Consider the following 19,742-nt stretch of genomic DNA (forward strand, 5'->3'; position numbering starts at 1 on the left):
TTTTGGCATTTGGAGTAATGTTGTCCTGAGTCACCCCTTTTCTCTTATGAGTGGGTGCTGCCCCTCCAGGCATACTGTGACCACCTGCGGGGGGACCTGCCTCCCGCGGGCTCCCGGCTGCGGCCAGCACGGGGCTCCCTGATGCAGGGACTCCCGCGAGGCTTGAGCCGGCACCCTGTTCCACCTCCCACGTCACAAGCTGTGTCCCTGCCCCCGTGAGGGGTGTTTCTGGTCTGCCGGGGACCCGGGCTCTAGCGCCCCCCAAACCGCCTCTTGGGTCAACGCTATCTTGGGGTCTGGAGACACGAGGACGGGGAAAGATGAGTTTGTATGAATTGAGGAAAGAGGTCATGACATCTCAAAAACAAAGCAGAAAGTGAGACCCAGACGTGCACGACAGGAGACCGGGGGTTCCCTCCCTCTGGTTCTGTGCCTGATTCGGGGCACGGGTGGGGCTGGGGGGCCTGGGGCTGATGTTTCCCGTGGGGTGGCTGTGACACAGGTGGGGCCCACACAGCACACGCGTCCCCCTGCTCATTCTGGAGGCCAGGAGGCCGGCACGGAGGTGCGGGCAGGGCTGGCTCCTGCCGAGCACCGTGAGGGAAGGGTCCGTCCCAGGCCCCTCCCTCCCAGGCCTGCAGAGTCCATCTCTGTGTCCAGGACACTGGTCGAACTGGACAAAGGGCCACCCCAATGACCTCGTCATCAGTAATGACATCGGCAATGACCCTATTTCCAGATACGGTCACGTTCCGAGGTTTGGGGGTTAGGACTTCAACACCGGGGTTTTTGAACGGGACACGATTCGAGCCATGACGACCGTGTCATAAAAGTATTTAGGGTCTGGTTTGCAGGACGTCTGCTGGGGTGATGACAGATGTAGAAATGTTGCAAAGGGTCTTTTCTGCAGAGTAGCGTGGTGTGTGTGTGTGTGTGTGTGTGTGTGTGTGTACATTTGGTCTGCACCCCTCCTGGCCTCAGTCTCCCCGTCTGTCCAATGGGGTGCCCGTCCACTGAGTGACGCTCTGACTCTGGCTCCACAGGTCACCAGTGCCTTGCAGCCGCTGCACCCCTCCGTCCACCACCTGCAGTCGGCCAGTGGGGACCCCTCGACCACGGTGTCGCAGCTGCTGCTGGGCCTGCCGTGGCCGGTGCCCGTGGCCAACGTCTCCGCGACGCTAGACAGCATCGTGCAGCGCGTCTATGAAGTGATCGACATCCGGGTGCGAGGTGCTGCCTTTCCTCTCCTTGGTGGCCGTGGGGGGGGGCGGGGCTGCAGGGATGACAGTCCAGCAGGTGGGGGGTGGTCCGACCTGAGTTCAGCTCATCCTGGCCCAAACCGGGTTTAAACTCCGAGCTCCAAAGTGCGGGTTCCAGGAGGGTTTCGCCCTCGCTCTGCCCTTCCCCCCCCCTTCCTCCGTGTCTCCCCCACACCGCCCTGGGTCCTAACACCCCAGTGCCGGTCAGCAAATCCCAGAACAGATGAACCCCAACCTGTTCCGTCAGCTCTCGGCTCCCTCACTGTCCCTCTTGCCTTGGGAGGCCCGTCCAGGACAACTGTGCAAAACCGAACTTGGTGAAGCACACAGAGGTGGCCTTGTGTCTGGAAGAAACTGTCTGTATTTCTTCTTGTGTGTGGGAGGGGTCTGTGTCAGGGGTCGGCAAACATTTTCTGGAAAGGGCCACACAGTAAATGTTTTGGGCTGCGGGCCACGTGGCTTCCGTCTCAATGGATCAGCTCTGCCCTCGTGGCCTGAAAGCAGCCGTGGATGGCATGTGAGCGGAAGGCTGAGCCCCGTGGAATGTTCTTGCCCTCGGGAGGCAGCTGCCCCTGCTGCTCCCCAGCTGCGGGGCGATGGCTGCTCTTGCCATTGCCGCTTCTGTGACACCGAGGGTCACCCTAAGGGGGGAGCGCCAGGGTCTGGAGGCCGCCGAAAACTCCGGCAATCGCATTTTACTCCCTTCGATATCCGCAGATGTTCTTGAAGACTGAGCCGAGCCGTGCCAATAGGAGAAGAGCCTGTGTTGTCCGCTCCGACAGGGCCCTCGGTCACAGACCACGGAAGGCACCTGTAGTGTGCACACAGGGTTTGCGACTCCAGGCCGCGAGATAAGGCACAGAGCAAGGAACTCGGGGCCGTCCCGTAGGGGGTCAGAGAGAGTCCACTAGAGGACAGTGTGGGGAGAGACTAACGAAGGGGGGCTTGGTCTAGGCTGGACATTCTCCGTACATCTCGTCTAGAGGGAGGCGGATGCCAACACCGAGAGAAGCCGTGATTGGTCAAGAGCGAATAGTCACTCATTTGGCCAAGGGAGTGGGGTGGTGTTCCGCAGGTGACTCGGTGGTCCGTGTTTTCCATCTGGCTTGGGTGGAATGTGAAGCAGCCTCGCTCTGTCCCCCTTTGTCCTGGCTGCTCCGGGATTGAGTGGGTATCTTCGTCTGAGCTGCTGTTCCATGAGACTGGCCGACGGGAGAGTGGCAGGTGCCTTCTGAATGCCGGAAGCAGTGGCTCCTGTCTGGTCCAGAAAACTGCTCGTGTACGAAGTTTGTCCTTGGGCAGGAGGCTGGGACCCCATCACTCATGACCCTTCAGACGACACAGCCCCAAAGCACTTCTCTCAGGCAGCAGCAACCACCTGGGCACATCCATCCATTCATCCATCCATCCATCCATCCATCCATTTATCCATCCTCCAACCATCTATCTATCCTCCATCCATCCACCATCCACCATCCATCCATCATCCACCCCATCCACAATCCATCCATCCATCCATTCATCCATCCATCCATCCATCCATCCACCATCTATCCTCCAACCATCCATTTATCCATTCACCCATCCACCAATCCATCCATCCATCCATCCATCCATCCATCCATCCATTCATCTTCCAACCATCCATTCATCCATTCATCCATCCATCCACCATCTATCCTCCAACCATCCATCCATCCACCTATCCTTCCACCATCCATCCACCATCCATCTATTCATCCATCCATCTCTTCATTCAACCATCCATCCATCCATTCATCCATCCATCCATCCATCCATTCATCCATCCTCCAACCATCCATCCATTCATCCATCCATCCATCCATCCATCCACCATCCATCCACAATCCATTCATCTGTCCATTCATCCATCCATGTATCTGCCATCCATCCTCCAACCGTCCATCCATCCATTCATCCATCCCATCCATCCACCATCTATCCACCATCCATCCATCTATTCATCCATCCATCCATCCATCCACCCATTCACCCACCCATCCACCATCCACCATCTATCCATTCATCCATCCATCTATTCATCCATCCATTCCCATGTGCAACACACTCTAATGAGTGTTTGCTATTTGCCAGGTACTCTTCTAATGGACCCTTCAGTGCCCAAGAGCCCTTGATGCCTTGGCTCCCATTTCAGTAGGGAAGACAACACAGGTGTGGACAAATACCAAAGGTGGGGAAGTGGTTCAGCTACTGAGACTAAGGAGAGTGGCAGGTGAGATGAGGCCTGCAGGAGGTGGGGGGGGGGGTCAGTCTCAGGTGCTGTGGCCAGGGAAGGCCCCTGGACAGGGTGACCTTTAGGCAGAGACCAGAGTGCAGTCAGGGGTAAGCTGGCAAGGAGGATGTGTGACTGAATGACAAACCCCAAAGATGTCTGCATCCTGACTCAGGGCCTGTGATCCTGTCCCTTACCCAGCAGAAGAGACTTTGCAGATGGGATTAGCTAAGGGTCTTGAGGTTCGGGGGGCGATCTTGGATTATTTGTAAGGGCAGAGTCGCCACAGGGTCCTTATAGGAGGGGGACAGAGCCAGGGAGAGGAGATGTTCGAGGGAGACTCTCCTGGATTCTCCAGAGAAACACAACCCTGCCCACCCCCGCATCTTAGACTTCTGACCTCGGAACCTAAGAGTGGATTTCTCTTGTAAGCACCACGTTTGTGCTCATTCATTATAGCAGCTCCAGGAAACTCAGACCCAGGGTGAGGCCAGGCCCCAGCAGAGGCGCATGCACGGTGGAGTCCAGGAACATGGAAGTGGTGGGGATGGGGCGCAGTGGAGGGGTTGGGGACAAGGGGGCAGGACCTTGTGCCGGTGTGGTAAGGCCACGCAGATTCTTCAGTCTTTATTCTGGAAACTTGTAGACAGGTATGAGCACAGAGAGGAGTATGATGAAAATGTGCTGTTCCCCTGGGACCCTTTCTGCTCCGTCTCTGTCCCCATCGGCCGCTCACCCCCACCCCATTATCCGGAACCCTCTCCACCATATCACTTCATATGTCACGGCTCCAGGATGTATCTCTAGGAGATGAGAGTAAGAGATGTTTTTTAATTTTTTTAAATGTCTTATTTATTTTTGAGAGAGACAGAGTGCACGCAGGGGAGGAACAGAGAGAGAGGGAGACACAGAATCCGAAGCAGGCTCCGAGCTGTCAGCACAGAGCCCAACACGGGGCTCGAACCCACCAACTGTGAGATCATGACCTGAGCCAAAGTCTGACTTTCAACCGACGGAGCCACCCCGGTGCCCCAAGACTGAGAGATTTTAAAAAACACCCAAATACCATCTCATATCATCCTTTAAAAAACCAAAACAAGGGGCGCCTGGGCGGCTCAGTCAGTTAAGCGTCCGACTCTTGATTTCAACTCAGGACATGATCTAACAGTGTGTGGGTTCAAGCCCCGCATCAGGCTCTGTGCTGATGGTGCAGAGCCTGCTTGGGATTCTCTCTCTCCCTTCCCCTCTCTCTGCCTCTCTCCTGCTTGTGCTCGCTCTCTCTCTCCCTCAAAAATAAACATTAAAAAAACAAAAACAAAACAGGAGTTCCTTAGTATCATCAAACATCCAGTGTGTTGAGATTTCTGATGCCCCATCATCCTCCCCATCATTTCTTAACAGTCTGTTTGAGGTGCAATCTGGGGTTTCCCCTCCACCTCTCTGGGGTCCACCTCTCTGGTCCCTTTGCCCAGCTGAGTTTCCCATAAGCTGGGATCTGCCGAGTGGCATCCGGGAGGAGCTGCCACTACTTGTCCCCTCCTTTGAATTTTCTAAACCACAGCTGGTTCTTCTTTTAATGGTGCCCAGATCCCTGAGCATTTGGTGAGGCCAGTGGATCCCTTCACAAAATGTGCCCAGGTGCATCAAATGCACAGATGACGAGGCAAACTGACCATACGGGGACACAGTTATCAAAATCTTATGACCCCGAATGGTGACACAGCTGTCCGAAGCCACACTGTCCCCTCCCATCCCTTGGGTCCCCTGTCCATTGCTGGGCGTGGCCGCTCCGTCTTCCCACCAGAAGCCTTCACAGGAGGGGCACGCCTGTGGCCTCTCGTCTCAGAGATTCCCGAGGGAATCAGGTGGTTGTCTATTCTGGAACCACCTCCGTAGAAGACACTTCCCTGTCACCTTCCTTTCCCTGTGTCCCCACTTTCCTGCTCCAGCTTCCCAAAGTAGCTGCTTAGGAGTCCTCGTCTCAGGTCCTGCCTCTGGGAGAACCCAAACTGAGTTGGAAGCTCTACACAGCCTCGTGTACTGATTAAATCGTGCAGTTTAACCGTGCTAAACCATCCAGACGATGCTAGAGAAGTGCCAGACTGTCCTGTGGTAGGCGGCTTCTGTGGTTTCTGTGGGTACCAGAGCCTTGACCGAAGGAACGACTACATTTTATTTTATTTTATCTTATTTTATCTTATTTTATTTTATTTTATTTTATTTTATTTTATTTTATCTTATTTTGTCTTATATTATTTTGTTATTTTATTTTATCTTATCTTATCTTTTATTTTATTATTTTATTTTATCTTATTTAAAAAATGTTTACTTATTTTTGAGAGAGAGAGAGAGAGAGAGAGAGAGAGAGCACAAGCAGGGGAAGGGCAGAGAGAGGGAGACACAGAATCTGAAGCAGGCTCCGGGCTCTGAGCTGTCAGCACAGAGCCCGACACAGGGCTCGAACTCACGAACCACGAGATCGTGACCTGAGCCGAAATCAGATGCTTAACCAACTGAGCCACCCAGGTGCCCCGGGAAAGGCTGCATTTTAATTAGACGCTAGCAAAAATAAAGATTCTTTGTCTCATCTACATTCCTGGAGCCCTGATGTCTGCCTATGACCCCCATCCAGGGCACGAACCCCTGATGTAGACGCACCATGGGATTCAGATTCAGGTTTGACCCTGTTTTGGCAAGACTCCTTCATACTCCACAGGTGGTGCCCCTTTCTTCCATGATACGTGAGGTCCCGTTCCTATGGCTTCAGGAGCAAGCAGGACATTGCCGTCTGTCCTTGGAGTCAGACCAGACTCTGGAGGGCGCTCAGCGGCAGACCGGACGATATGACTGCACCTGTGTTCAGGCGTGCTCTGCTGTTGGGCAGAGAATAGACCAGAGGGGTCGTGGCAGACCCCAAACCCGGTCTCTCCTTCCTTAGTGACGGCACTTGGAGTGAGCTTCGTGTGGATGTGTGCCCAGCCGCAAAGACCACTTTTCCCTACCTCCTTTGCAGGTAGGGTGGCCCGTGACTCACCTTAGCCAATGAGATACAGCGGAAGTTTCCAGGGGGGTTGGGAAGACTGCATGAGGGCACCGGCCCTGCTGAGACCAGGGTGGGCCCGGGACTAAGATGGCCAAGGCCGTGTTCACGTGGTGAACATGCGGTGACTTTGAGGATAGACCCTTGGGACGGAGGAGCACAGACAGTGAAGGAGCCTGGGCCTGAGGTGGCTCAGACGTTCTCCACGTGAGGGGAACACCTGCAGGCCCAGCCCCGTTCCGTGGGCTTTCCCACCATGTGCAGCGACTGACCCCACTGTAACTGAGCTGGGCAGGGTGCAAAGCGGGGTACGCGGGAGCAGCGGCTGGCGGGGGACAGTGGGCGCGCTGGGGACACACGTCGGCGGGCGACACCAGGCCTCGCGACCGGGCACGAACTGCAGGCGGGGGCTGGCGGGAGAGGAGGGTGCAGGACGGGCTGTGACGGGCTTGGCACCTTCGCTTTGGACTTGGCCCACCGCACGCGGTCCCGTTCTTCCTCCCAGAACCTGATTTGTTACTTTAACAGCTTGTACCTACAGAGGAAGGGCAAATGCTGGTGTCGGTGCCCCAGCAACTGTTTCTGTCTTCTTGGTCACTCCCGGGTTTTTGGCGCTGTTTAAATCCTGCCGTCAGTGCGGTTTTGTTCCTGGCTTCCCTCACTCACCATCCTGTCACGGAGAGTTTTCCAGGACGCGAACCGGTCTTCACGAGTATGGTTTCCGATGGCTGGGTAACAGAGCGGTCCCCTCGTACGCGGTTTCGCTTTCCACGGTGTCACTTACCCGCGGTCTGAAAGCCGACGAAGTTCCTTCCGATGTCATGTCGGCACGTAGCCTGGATACTTGGGTATCTTGTCACAATGCCCATCAGCGCAGGAAGGGTGAGTTCCGGGCAGTAAGATATTTTGAGAGAGAGAGGCCACGTTCACGTAACTTTCGTTACAGAATATTGTTATGATTCTATTTTGTTGTTACTGTCGCTAATCTCTCCCCGTGCCTGATTTAGAAGTTGAGTTTTATCACAGGGACGTATGCAGGAGAGCACAGAGTATGTGAGAGGGTGCGGTGCCACCCGTGGCTCAGGCATCCGCTGGGGCTCTTGAGATGTCCCCTCCGCGGAGAAGCGGGGACCCCTGTGATCACCTTCCGCAGCAATGACATGAGGTTCTGTGCAATCTTCCTCATGGGGGGGCACTTAGTTTGCTCCCAACATTCTGCTCTGCAGACCAGAACTTCCACTGACTCTGCAAAGTGGTTAAGGAGAGTGTTCTTATCACTGAGCATGAATTGATTGGCAATGTAATTCAATGCCTTTCCCCTTTAAAGGAGCATCACAGTGAGGTCCCTCCCTTTGCTCATAATAATAACACGGCCAAGAGCTGCTTAGCACTTAACTCACCCTGGCTTTGTAATAAGCTCCTTATGGTCTCACCTCGGTTAACCTGTAGAGCGCCCCCAGGAGGCACCTGCCCCTATCACACTTACTTTCAGAAGAGAAAGTCCAGGTAAAGGAAGGTGACCGTTGGCACAAGGTCCCAAAGCTGGTTCTCACGGACAACCCGGTCCCCGTCCGTCACCCGAGGCGACCTTTCCTAGCAGTGTTCTGGCTGGAGGACACCTCTCCGATTTTGAATGATCTGTTCCTGACCCAGAGCCGCCACGGGGCATCCCGCTGGCCGTGTCCCCGTGTGTAGGGTCAGGAGTGGACCAGCACTCTAGGGTGGTGGGATTTTTCTTTGCTGATGCAGAGCCGGACTGGGGTGATAATTGAAGGTTTTTATTTACTGACTCTTCCTGCTCTGCTGTGGGTAAGGGGCAGAGGCTGTGAGCCCCCGCTGGGGAGGGGGCTGGTCCCCAGCACCCCTCAAGGAGCGGGCGGTGTGCATTCCTCTCCCACTGGAATGTTCCATCTCGCGGCAGGTGAAATCCCACGGGGCCGGGAGGCTCGTTTCCTGGTCACTGCCAGTGCATCCCTGTACTTGGCAAACAGTAGGCGCTCAGCAAGTGTTTATTAGCGGTGACTCTTCCTCGGGTCCCCGGGTGGTAAAAAAAAAAATGCACCTGCCAGCCTCACTTCCGGCCACAAAACGCTCCTCTGCTGTGCTTCCTGACTTTGGGGTCTGATTCGACATCAGCACCACCCTCCACGCGCAAATGTGCCCGCTAAGCCTCGCACAGAGCCTCCCGCAGACCATCCTCTGTCTCCTGTACTGTGGCCTCCGGGGGAGAATCCTGTCCTTCGGCGAGCACAGAAGGTTGGAATACAGTCACCGAAAATCCTCTGGCTAGTAACCTGAAAAGACAGCAGACCCCACTCACCGTGAGGGATGCCGTCAGCCAGACTCTGCCAGGCTGTTCGACGCCGTGGGCGACAAGATTCCCTCGAGATCAAGGGCCGCTCGAGAGCGAAACACAAGTGGGAAAAACTCTGCACCGCCCTGGCCTCACTTCTCGCAGGGCAGGAGAGACACAGGCGGCATTTCCAGACCAGGAAGGCGGAGTGAATCCCAACTGCACATCGCTCAGGGAAGCGGCATATGTTTTCCATTTAGACGCTGATATAAATGAGCAGTCTACTGGAATGGTTTGGAAGTACAGACCCGTGGAAAATACAGCACGAATCCCCGATGCTGTTCCTGTGAAATTAGTCATCCAGTGAGTGACGCGATGGGCGGCTGGATTCTTGCACAAGGCAAGAGCCATCAGAAATAACCTCGCGGTGCCTGCTTCTCTTGCGGGAACACGATCTGTTTTGGGGATCAGGTGGAACCGTATTCAGGGTCCCCCTAACTCCCTCCCGCACTGTCTCCTTCCCAGCTGGCGCCTCACAGCTGTTGCACTCCATGAAGAAACGTCTCGCCAACCTGTGGCCTGGCCAGCGCAGGGCTGCTGGCTGGAGAGGCGGCCGGGGCTGGCGAGAAGCAGCCTTTCAGGTTCACGGATGCCAGCGTTCCTCATTGGCGGCCAGGATTCCGATAACCGGGCGCTCAGCATCTTGGCCGGAGTCCTCCGCATTTCCACCTTCACAGGGTGACACCTTTTCAGGTGGCAAGCTGGCAGGCTGGAGGGAAAAGAGGAACAGAGGCGGACCCGGGAGATCACGGGAAAGGGGGCGTTCCCGGTAGCCCCTGATCTGCTTCCCCAGAGATGGGTCAGCGTTGCCCAGAAGAAACGCAGTTCCAGACCCGGGGACGCAGGGAATCTGCTGTGTGACCGAGACAAATGTCAGGTTCCGGATCTGGCTCACGGCTGTAGGATGGTGAAGACGTGAGGGCAACGGTACCCTCGTTTCACGCAGAGCCAAGAATTGGGCATTATGTTCTGGGGCCACGTTTTCAGAGGAGCGTTGGAAAGCTCTAGGGCGATGGGAAGGTGTCCTGCTAGTGAGGGACAAGAACCCAAGTTGTTGGGAAGACAGAGGGAGGGGGTAGAAGGACCGTTTCCATTTGAAACGGCTCCGGGTCTGTCCTAGGGAGGTGCGATCAGCCTTCGACTGTGAGATGTGCAGCAAAGCATGTAGGAAGCTTCCCATAAGCAGCACTGTCCAGCCGGCAGTGGCCTGGAAAGCGGTTTAAGAAGAGGCCACCTCCTGGATGGCTGTGGCAAAGAGCCACAGACGAGGTGCCTAAAACCACAGCCACTGACCCTCTCACGCACCTGGCGGACCTGGAGGACGGGAGTCTGGTGACGGCATTTGGGGTCAGCCCTGGTGATCCAGGATAATCTCATCTCGAGATCCTCAACTTGCTCCCACCTGCAAAGACCCTTTTCCCAAAGAAGGTGGCATTTCTAGGCTCTGGTGATTAGGACCTGCTGTCCTGGGAGGTCACTATGCAGTATAGCACCCAGGTGGGATAGACAGCAAGTGACTTTGTCGTTACTTGTTGGACAGTGTTGCCGTTGACTGCCTCCTTGACCTTTCCGGGCCTCAGTTGTGTCCTCTGTAGCATGGGATCCTAGTAGAGCCATCATGTAACGTTGTTGGAAGGACTAAACGGGAAAACCTGCCTGGTGCCCACGGCACTCGGCAAACGTTGGCTGTACCCGCATCACTGACAGCTCGCACGGCGGCATGACCGGTGTCATGGGAGAGGGAGCTCAGAGCTCCCTGTGAGTCCCCACGGTCCAAGTCCCTGGAATGGGGCCACGCTGGCTCGGTCATTTGGGCATGCGTGTCTGGCACGCCAGTGGGCTTTAATTCAGCGTCGTTTCCATCAGTGTCGGTGGTGATGCTGAGCGTGCAGTGATGTTGGATGAACGTCAAATCACGCGAAGTTACCGCGGTAGTTGGTCAAAAATGGTTCAGTGTGGACAAGTGCGAATAGCTCCGGGTGTTCGATGGGAGAAAGAGCCACGTGAGTGCTTGGTGGTGGCGTTCCTTACCCTCGGGGGAGGGGGGGGCTCCTCAGGCCCCCAGACTCTCTCAGCGGCGGGAATGTTGGGCCCACGGCAGCACGGAAGCTTTCACAGCATTCAAAACGGCCGGGTCGGCAGCTTCTTGGCCCAGGGACCTAGGGACCGACTGCATCTTAACTGAAGAGTGACTGAATCTCCGGCCAGCCCGGTACCTTCTAGACTCTTCCCGTGCCCCATTCATCGGGTCATTTCACAGATGTAGCGACAGCCTTTTTCATTTTTTAAAAATTTTATTAAAACTTTTTTTTTTTAATGTTTGTTTATTTTAGAGAGAGACAAAGAGCCCAAGCAGGGGAGGGGCAGGGAGAGGGAGACACAGAATCCGAAGCAGGCTCCAGGCTCTGAGCTGTCAGCACAGTCGTGTGGCCTGCCTACGTGGAAACATTGTGCTTTGAGCGGATTTGGGGAGAAGGCTTGGTAGCCCTTCCTTGCTTTTCCCACGACCCCTTTGTTGCTGAGGGGCAGACTGACCGCCACGTGGTTGTTGGAAGGTTGGGGGCGTCTTTTTGATTTCAGGGTTCCAGTGGCAGGGAGGTGGGGGTGGGTGAGACCCACAGTCTCAGGCCCCAAGACCTGGCCGCCCCTCGGCCAAGTCACGTCTTCCTTTTCTTGCCACAAAAGACGGCATCGGGAAGGATGTGAAACTGCGTCCCTGTCCGTTTGCGTGAGAAACGCACAGAAAAATACTGGACCATTCAGTAAAAAAGACAGGTGCGTCTTCTTCGAAGTACGCTCCGCCTCCCATCCTAGCAGAGTCACCAGGAACAGTGAGGAGTGAGATGGGCACCGATCGTGGGCGACAATGACGGCGGAGGAAGGGCTGGGCTCACCTGGCATGAGCGTCCAGTGGTTTATATCCACCTGCTTGGGGGCCCCGTGGGGGCTCAGTGGGGAAGCACACTCACACAGGGCTCTGTGATTTCAGGACACGGCAAGGCTGGGCGAAGGACAAGAGTGGGGCACGAAACTTGATTCTGAGCCTCCTGGCAGCCGAGGCAAAACAGGCTGGATTGTACCAGCGTTTATTTTTGACTGAGAGGAGGCATACGCATTTGTCCAGGAAGGCAGGACTTTGTCATGCTATCGGAAAGCATGTGTCCTATGAATCCTTATGTGAGGGGCTTGGGGGAACGTCAGACACTTTTTAATTATTTTTTCTTTACTTTGGATTTTCAAAGATTTTTTTAAAAGCCTTCATGGCTTGTTTTCTATAGAACTCAAATTCTGATGTAAAAATTATGGTGACTAGACCAAGGGCCGTCTACTTTTTACAGAATTCCTATTTCCCAAAGAGAGACTGACTTCTGTTTGAGTATTCAAACAGGTCTTGGTTGTTATGTTAGAGTACTGCTCCCTGAAGCGGGGATTTCGACAGGGACACGCGAGGAGCCCCGGCCTGACTCGTGACTCTGGCTTCCCTCCGAGCCAAAGCTTCCGAGTGATGAGCGATCCCGGCGGAGGTCCTTGGGCAGATGACCACAAGCGAGTGAATCAGAACACTAGGGCCCTGTGACTCGGGGTCGAGATCACATTTACAAACATAGCACAGAAATGGCACACCCCATGTGTGCTCATCTGCTCAGGCAGCCCGAACAGAGCACCACAGCCTGGGCGGCTTAAACGACAGAAACCCATTCGCTCCCAGTCCAGGAGACTGAAGTCCCCGATCCAGGCGTGGGCAGGGCTGGCCTCTCCTGAGGCCTCTCTCCTGGGTGTGCAGACGCCGTCCCCTCCCGTGTCCTCACCTGGTGGTCCCTCTGTGTGTGTCTGTCCTGATCTCTTCCCATAGGGACACCGGTCAGATTGGAGTAGGGCCACCCTCGCGGCCTCACTTTAAATCACCTCTTTAAAGACCCGGTCTCCAAACACAGTCACATTCGGAGGTGCTGGGGGTTAGGGCTCCAAGGGATGAATTTGGGGAGGACACAGTTCATCCCCTGACGCACCATCGTGGCCACAATGCAAACACTTGGGTTGCATTTGTGTTGGTTCTTGTGAATAACGCTGCAATGAACACGGGGGGGCGGGTGCCGGTGTCTCCCGGAAAGTGTGGTTTCTTTGCTCTGAATACACGCCCAGAAGCGTGGGGTAGATCTATTTTTAACTTTTTGAGGCACCCGCATCCCGTCCCCGCCCACCACACCCCCACCAGCGGCGCACGTCCGCATCGGCGAGCGCGTTCTCTCTCGTCCTTCTGATAACTGGCCACGCTGACAGCGTGAGCTCGTGTCTGCGTGTGGTTTTGATTTGCATTTCCTGATGGTCAGTGACGCTGAGCATCTTGTCACGTGTCTGTTGGCCGTGCGGACGTCTTCTTCGGAGATCCTCTGCCCACATTTTAACTGGACTCTGGGGGGCGTTTTTGCTGCCGAGTTGTAGACGTCCTCGCTATGCCTTGGATGTTGGCCCCTTCTCGGACACGTGACTTGCGAACATTTCCTCCCGTCCTGCGGGCTGATGGTTCCCCTTGCTGTGCAGAAGGGTTTTATCTTGGCCTGACGGAGTCCCACTGCTGGCTTTTCGCCTTTTCGTTGCTTCTCTGGTGTCGCCTCATCTTCCTCATTCTCTTCTTCCACAGACTGCCCTCCCATCCGGGACTACATGACCCTCAACGTCACCAGCAGCAGCTTTCGGGTGTCTTGGCATTTACATTCTCCCTGGCCCCGCACTTTCCACGTGCGGGTGTACAAGGGGGAAGAGCTCCTCCGGAGCGCCAGGACCGCGGGGAGGAGCCTGGAGGTGGCGGGGCTGGAGGCCGGAGAGCTCTACGGGGTGCGGACCGGCTACCAGGGGTGCGGGGCCAACGTCACCGCCACACTGGCCGTCAGAACCGGTAAGGGCACGTGTGCGCGCTCCGCCTGCTACCTGTGGTCTCCCCTCGCGCCCCTACGTCACATCTCGTCCGGGGGGCTCGCTCTCCCACCTGCAGTGAGGAGGGTCCACGGGGAGCCCCGCGTTCAGGTTGGAAGGACTGAGAAAGCAGAGAGCGGGGCGGAAAGTGTAACACAGCAGAAAGGGTAGAGATTCGCACGCGCTGAGAGACTTCCGCGCACCGAGTTCTCGGGGCTGAGTCTGTGACTCCCCCAAACCGCAGCTCACATCACCTGAAAGCCTCATGGTGCTGCCTCGCTTCCCCCGCGACGCACTCGAAAAGCTACCGTGGTGCCCGCTACGTGGGTGCCGTGAAGGGGTTTTCTTGCACCTAAACCAACATGTTATAGGTACGAGCTGGGGATTCAGTTCCAACAGGGCAGCTGGTGTGGCCCAGGGGGTGGGGAGGGGCTCTGCAGGTGGCTGACTTCACCCCACCTCGTGAGTTGATGCCCCCTGGCCCGGCCAGGCGGCCCCTGGGTGGGGCAGGCCCCGGTCACGTTGGTGGCGGGAGCCGTGTCCTAGGCGGCCGCTGGCTGCGGACGTGGGTGCCGGGGATGGTAAAGCTCCCTGACACGGACACAGCAGCACGCAAGACGCAGCGGGGGCCTGTCCCGTGCGGGGCTTAGCGCCAGTGACGGTGGTGGTGGGCGAACGAGGGACGGAATGAGCAGGCCTCTGATGACATCGGCCTCTACCCTTTAAAGGCTCTATTGAGTTAGTTCGGCCGCATCAGGAGCCCCTGGGAGGTGGTGGGCATTCTCGCGGAGAATGCAGACTCCCCGGGCGCAGGTGGGCACTGACCTTCCAGGAGGCGGTGCGCCGTGGGCAGGGTCGAGGCTGACGTCACAGGGACACCTGTTTCCTCTGAAGATGGGCGAAGGTCCAGAGTGGCACGGCGCACAACGCAGGTGACATTTCTGGGGCCCTCGTGGTGTGTGCACGCAGCGGTGGTAAACGGCCCCTGCGACCCGAGCTCACTAGCTGGGGAGGGGAGAGGCTGCTAGGTGAGCGGACACGCGGCGACACAGCGGGCTTGGCCGCCAACCTCGGTTTTACGCTCAGGAAAGGAAGAGCTGGGTGTCACCCAGTCCCACCTTACTCCCCCAGCTTTTCTTGTGTCCGAAGGACAGGTGCCTCCCTCGCAGGTGACCGCCCCTGCTGCTTGGCCTGGGGCAGAGTGTGCTTTTACGTGGGAATTTCGGGGCACAAACCCGGAAGGCCCCGGGCGGATGGGGCGCATTGGTCACGTTAGTGCTGGGGCCCCGGGTGGGTCCGGCGTGAGGACCTGGCTGGCTGGCTGTGTGCGTGTGATCGGGCTGGGAAAGTGGCAGCCATGGGGGGTGATGGATGACCACAGGGGCCTTCAGACCCTATGTGTGCCGGCTGAGAGCCGGTTCCCGCGCAAGGGCATGCCTCTGCCCCTGTCCCACCCGTCCCTGCCCTGGTGTAGAAGTGTGTGTGTGTGTGTGTGTGTGTGTGTGTGTGTGTGTGTGTGTGTGTCAGGCGGCTCCTGCCCTCCAGCACAGAAGTAAACCACCCTTACATCACGTCCCCCAACGCGGCTCCCCGATCCAGCAGCTTCTCTCTATCCTCCAACAAATGTCCCCTCAAAAGAAGAGGCTTCCTGGGAAGCGGTGCCAGCAAAGCACATGACTTTTGATGGCCAGCGTCCGCTACCCTGTCCCCCGCTGTTGCAGATGCCCGGGTATTCCAAGTCACCGTCAGGGTCCTCAACCGCAACGTGACGGGGGCCCTTCTCAACCGCAGCAGCACCGAGTTCCGGGACTTTTCTCGACAACTGCTCCACGAGGTAAAGCCAAAGTGCCACCACGGTGGCCCATGGTGGGCGGAGGGGGCGTCTGGGCGAGCCTCCCGTGTGCACCCGCCCCCACGCCGAGCCCCTTCTCTGCGACGGCGCCACAAGGGCGCGTCCCCCCAGCCCAGATCCCACGGTGATTACCCACATGCTCCCCGCATGTGGGGCACTCAATCTAGATTTGGGGCCAAAGCATCTTGGAAGACCGTGCTTTGATTCAGACGGGCTCTGTCACGTGATGGTGCAGCCGGGCTTTCTGTGGAACCTTCCATCCGGGGGACCTGGGCATCTGCCTCCCACTCCGGGGCGCCTTTGCTCGAAAGGCCTATAGCGGGGGTGCCCGTAGCCATCCCTCTCTGTGGCTAACCGGAGCCATCAGCCCGCGGCCGGGGAGAGCCAGGCCAGCGGGGACCCGACTGGGGAGCGAAGCAACTTGCTGAACCGTCCAGAACCATGGATGGGCTGAGATTTTCCCTTTCCTGCAGACCGATGACTTAGCCCGTTTCTGTCGGGAGGCGCCGGTCGAAGACGCGGGATTCACAGCGCGGCAGGCAGCGTGAGCCTCAGGCTGCTGCCAGTTCCCTCTGGCCCACGAGTCCCACGGGGGTGACACGGAGGGGCCAGGGTTGGGGGGGGGACACACACACAGCGGTCTGCATCTCAGCTGGGCAGCCCCGAGCTTAGGGAAACGGGATCTTGCAAGGGGCCGAAATCCGCCTAAACGTTGCTCCGAGGAGAGAGACACAGTCTTTACGGGATCAGACGTGAACAAGTCTGCCCTTTGCTCTGGAGGGACCGCTGTCTCCTCCTACGCTGTTCACCCTACAGACGTCTTGGAAAGAGACCCTGCAGCTGAAGGGCAGTTAGCAGTTTTTGCTTGCAGGACGTGTAGACGTGGGACGGACGGAAGGAGGGTCCACATTCTCCTGCCTGGAAAGCCTCTCGTGTGTGCGGGCACGGTGTGGGGGGTGGGGCGCGGGGCAAGGCTGGTGTCTCCCTTGCTCGGCACGCTGGCCTCGGCACCTGGTTGCCTGTGTGTCTCCTGGTGGATGCAGCCAGCGAGGGGGGCAGCCCCAAATAGCCATGGGATCGTCCCTCCGGGGTCCCTCCTGTCAGTCAGTCTGTCCGTCCACTCCCAGGGTCTGTGTGTCACACACCAGTTTTCGGGTGTGCACACAGAGCGGATGGGGCGTCTCATGTTCCAGATGGGGGCCCCGATTACAGTGGTTTTCGCGGACTCGCACAAGGCCGACGGGGCCCGGCCCGGCCCGGCCGTCCCTGGGGAGGCCCAGCTGGGGCGCAGGGTGCTGGGGTGCCTCGGCTTGCCCCAAGGGGCTGGTTTGTGGGCACCTCCTCTTGGTCGTGAAGGGGATGCGTGGATTCTGTTCACCATCCGTCGGTCACCCGGGCCCCGATGAACGGTTTTCTAAGACGCTAACAGAGGCCTCTGCTCTATGTGAGTGCCTGTCGCCTCTTCTCGGCCAGGTTGAAAACTCCTTCCCGCCAGCCGTCTCCGACCTGCACAGGAGAGGGAAGCTGAGGACACAGATGGTCTCTCTCCAGGCTGGAAGCGTGGTGGCGACGCTCAGGTTGACCGTGCAGGACCCCGAGTTCCCAGTGGGGGTCTCCACGCTGGCCCCCATGCTCCCGCCTCTGCTGGCCAGCACCGTGTTCCAGATTGATCCGCGGGGGACGCTCGTGCAAGGTCAGTTCTCCTCCACGCCCGAGCCTGCCGCCGGGCACCCCAAAGCCCTGGCCCTCTAAAAGGTGGATCGAGCACGTGAAATGTGAATCCTCATTCTGAGTCTCTCCGTGGGATCGGGGAGCCTACCCGCGTCTCACATCTCCTTATTCCGGGTGGGACGGGGACCCCAGAGCCCCTGCAGCTCACTGCCACAGATGGCCAGAACACAGGGTGGGTCTGGGCTGGAGGACCCTCGAGGGCAAGGGCACCGGGGGCTGACTGTGTGTCAGGCCCCAGCACCACTGCGGCCGGGCCACCTGCTAACGTAGGCGTCTATATCTATTTCATTGGCCCAAACGTAATGTAATGTCACTTCATGTTGCCTTGAGGCAGGAAGTCACAGATCAGGGCAGGGGAGAGACCTGGAGACAGAGGGGCGGGGTGGGGGGGAGGCAGGGAGGAGAGACAGAGGCAGAAATAGAGGTACAGATGAGAGAGGCAGACTGAGACACAGAGATACAGAAGCAGAGACATAGGCAGAGAGACAGACAGAGACAGAGACATAGAGACAGAGACATGAAGAGAGAGACAGAGAGACAGACGAAATAGAGACAGAGGGACAGAGATATACAGAGACAGAGACATAGATAGAGACAGAGACATGAAGAGAGACACCGAAGAGGGACAGAGATATACAAAGACAGAGACATAGAGAGGGACATGAAGAGAGACACAGAGACAGAGATATACAGAGACAGAGACTTAGATAGAGACAGAGACATGAAGAGAGACACAGAGAGACAGAGACACAGAGACAGACAGAGACAGAGAGGCGGAGAGAGCCAGCCGACATGTAAGGAAGGTCTGGCCGTTTGAGCCCAGGGACGAGGCTCCCTGCAGGGAGAGCGGCTCTAGGCTCAATGTCCGGGAGCCTGTCAGGGGCTCCGTCCGCGGAACGGGCGTCCGAGAGCCAGCTCTGTCCTCTGCTCTGAGCTCGGTGGCATTCTGGCTTGCTGTTCCAACCGCCCTCCCACCCAAGGATGCAGGGAAGGCCGTGGGACTGTCACATCTGAACTCACACCTGGGAAGCATCCGCCTGCTCAGCCTGGGGTGGGCTCGTCACGCCCCCCTCAGGGACAGAGATGGCAGGTGTCCTCTGCACCCGGCGGGCCTCACCTGGGCTCCGGGGGCTCAGTGCAGGGAGGCACAGGGTGCCCTGCGGGTGGGTCCTCAGGGTGCACCCTGGGGACCCGTCTGAGACCAGAGCGGAGCCGTCTGCAGGCGGCCCAGCCAGCCCTCGTGGGCTACTTGCCAGCTCTGTCCCTGTGCCCCAGGCGTCAGGCTCTGCCAGCTCTCTGCCAGTGTGCTGAACGGTGGCCCCCAAAGACAGGTCCCCCGAGAACTTCAGACCTTGTCTGGGAGGAGGGTCTTTGCAGATCAAGTAAGGCTCTGCCATCATCCTGGATCGGGGAGGCCCTAAATCAGAAGGCACAGAAGAAGAGAGAACCAGAGACACAGGGGGAAGGCCACGCGGAGGCAGAGGCTAGAGCCAAGGAGCCCGCGGAGCCGCAGGAGCTGGAAGAACCAGGGAGGACCCTCCCCCAGAGCCCCGAGGGGCTGAGGCCCTGCCCCCCTTGATTCTGGACTTCGGCCTGGCCTCTCGCAGTGACAGGGAATGAACTTTGTGGCCTCCGGCTAGCTGGAGCACCTCACAGAAGTGTTGTAGAGGAGGAAGAGGCACCCCCACTGCTAATATTCTAGGGTTCTCAGCAGGTCGTGTTACGTGTCCCGCCCTGCAGCCTTCCTGCCCGACAGCGGCTGTTTGCTTAACCCTGGACCCTGAGCGGTGCCTGTGGGGGGTCCCCCTTCCGCCCAGCCACGAGGAGGCCTCTGCTGTTTATCTGGGGGGGGGGGGCTCCCGGCCCCGTGGAGGCTCCTCCGACCCAGTGACCGCTGGCTTCTGTCAGGAGAGCCTGCGGGCAGCCCCCACTCCTAGAGGCGGCCCCGTGGCCGGGGGACCGGGAAGGGTATTCACTCTCACTGCACGGGACACCAGCAAGCTGGCCCCAGCACAGCGAGCTCCCGTCCCCTCTGCTCACACAGAGACACTTTTCTCGGTGCCCTCGGAGCGTTCCTGCGCGACTCGGGGGCTCTTGCCCGCCGTGAGTCAATGCGTCCCAACCACGCGGTGAGGGGAGGTGGGGGAAGGGCTAGCAGGGTCAGGGCGCAGCCCCCTCAGGAGAGATGGGACCGGCGGGACCTGGCAGCCTGTTCTTGGGTCTCTCCGACCCACTGCTGAGGGGCCAGCTCAAGCGGGAGTCCCAGCTCGGCACAGGGGCTGTCCCCTCCTCTGGGGACACCCTCTGCCCAGCTGCAAGGCCGGCCCCTGCCCCCCCCC

The 19,742-nt window shown here is 57.9% G+C and overlaps 1 protein-coding gene across 1 annotated transcript in view; it reads left to right on the plus strand.

Moving 5' to 3' along the window:
* Window positions 1–19,742, plus strand: part of UMODL1 (uromodulin like 1) — a 67,854-nt gene that overhangs the window by 15,830 nt on the left and 32,282 nt on the right. Inside the window, exons 7-10 of the mRNA XM_058732086.1 lie at window positions 1,044–1,230; window positions 13,549–13,803; window positions 15,542–15,654; window positions 17,146–17,365. Coding sequence (XP_058588069.1) covers window positions 1,044–1,230; window positions 13,549–13,803; window positions 15,542–15,654; window positions 17,146–17,365 — 775 coding nt within the window. The remainder of the gene's footprint in view (window positions 1–1,043; window positions 1,231–13,548; window positions 13,804–15,541; window positions 15,655–17,145; window positions 17,366–19,742) is intronic.

The sequence above is a fragment of the Neofelis nebulosa genome, chromosome 5 (genome assembly GCF_028018385.1).
Source record: "Neofelis nebulosa isolate mNeoNeb1 chromosome 5, mNeoNeb1.pri, whole genome shotgun sequence".
NCBI classification, from domain to species: Eukaryota; Metazoa; Chordata; class Mammalia; order Carnivora; family Felidae; genus Neofelis; species Neofelis nebulosa.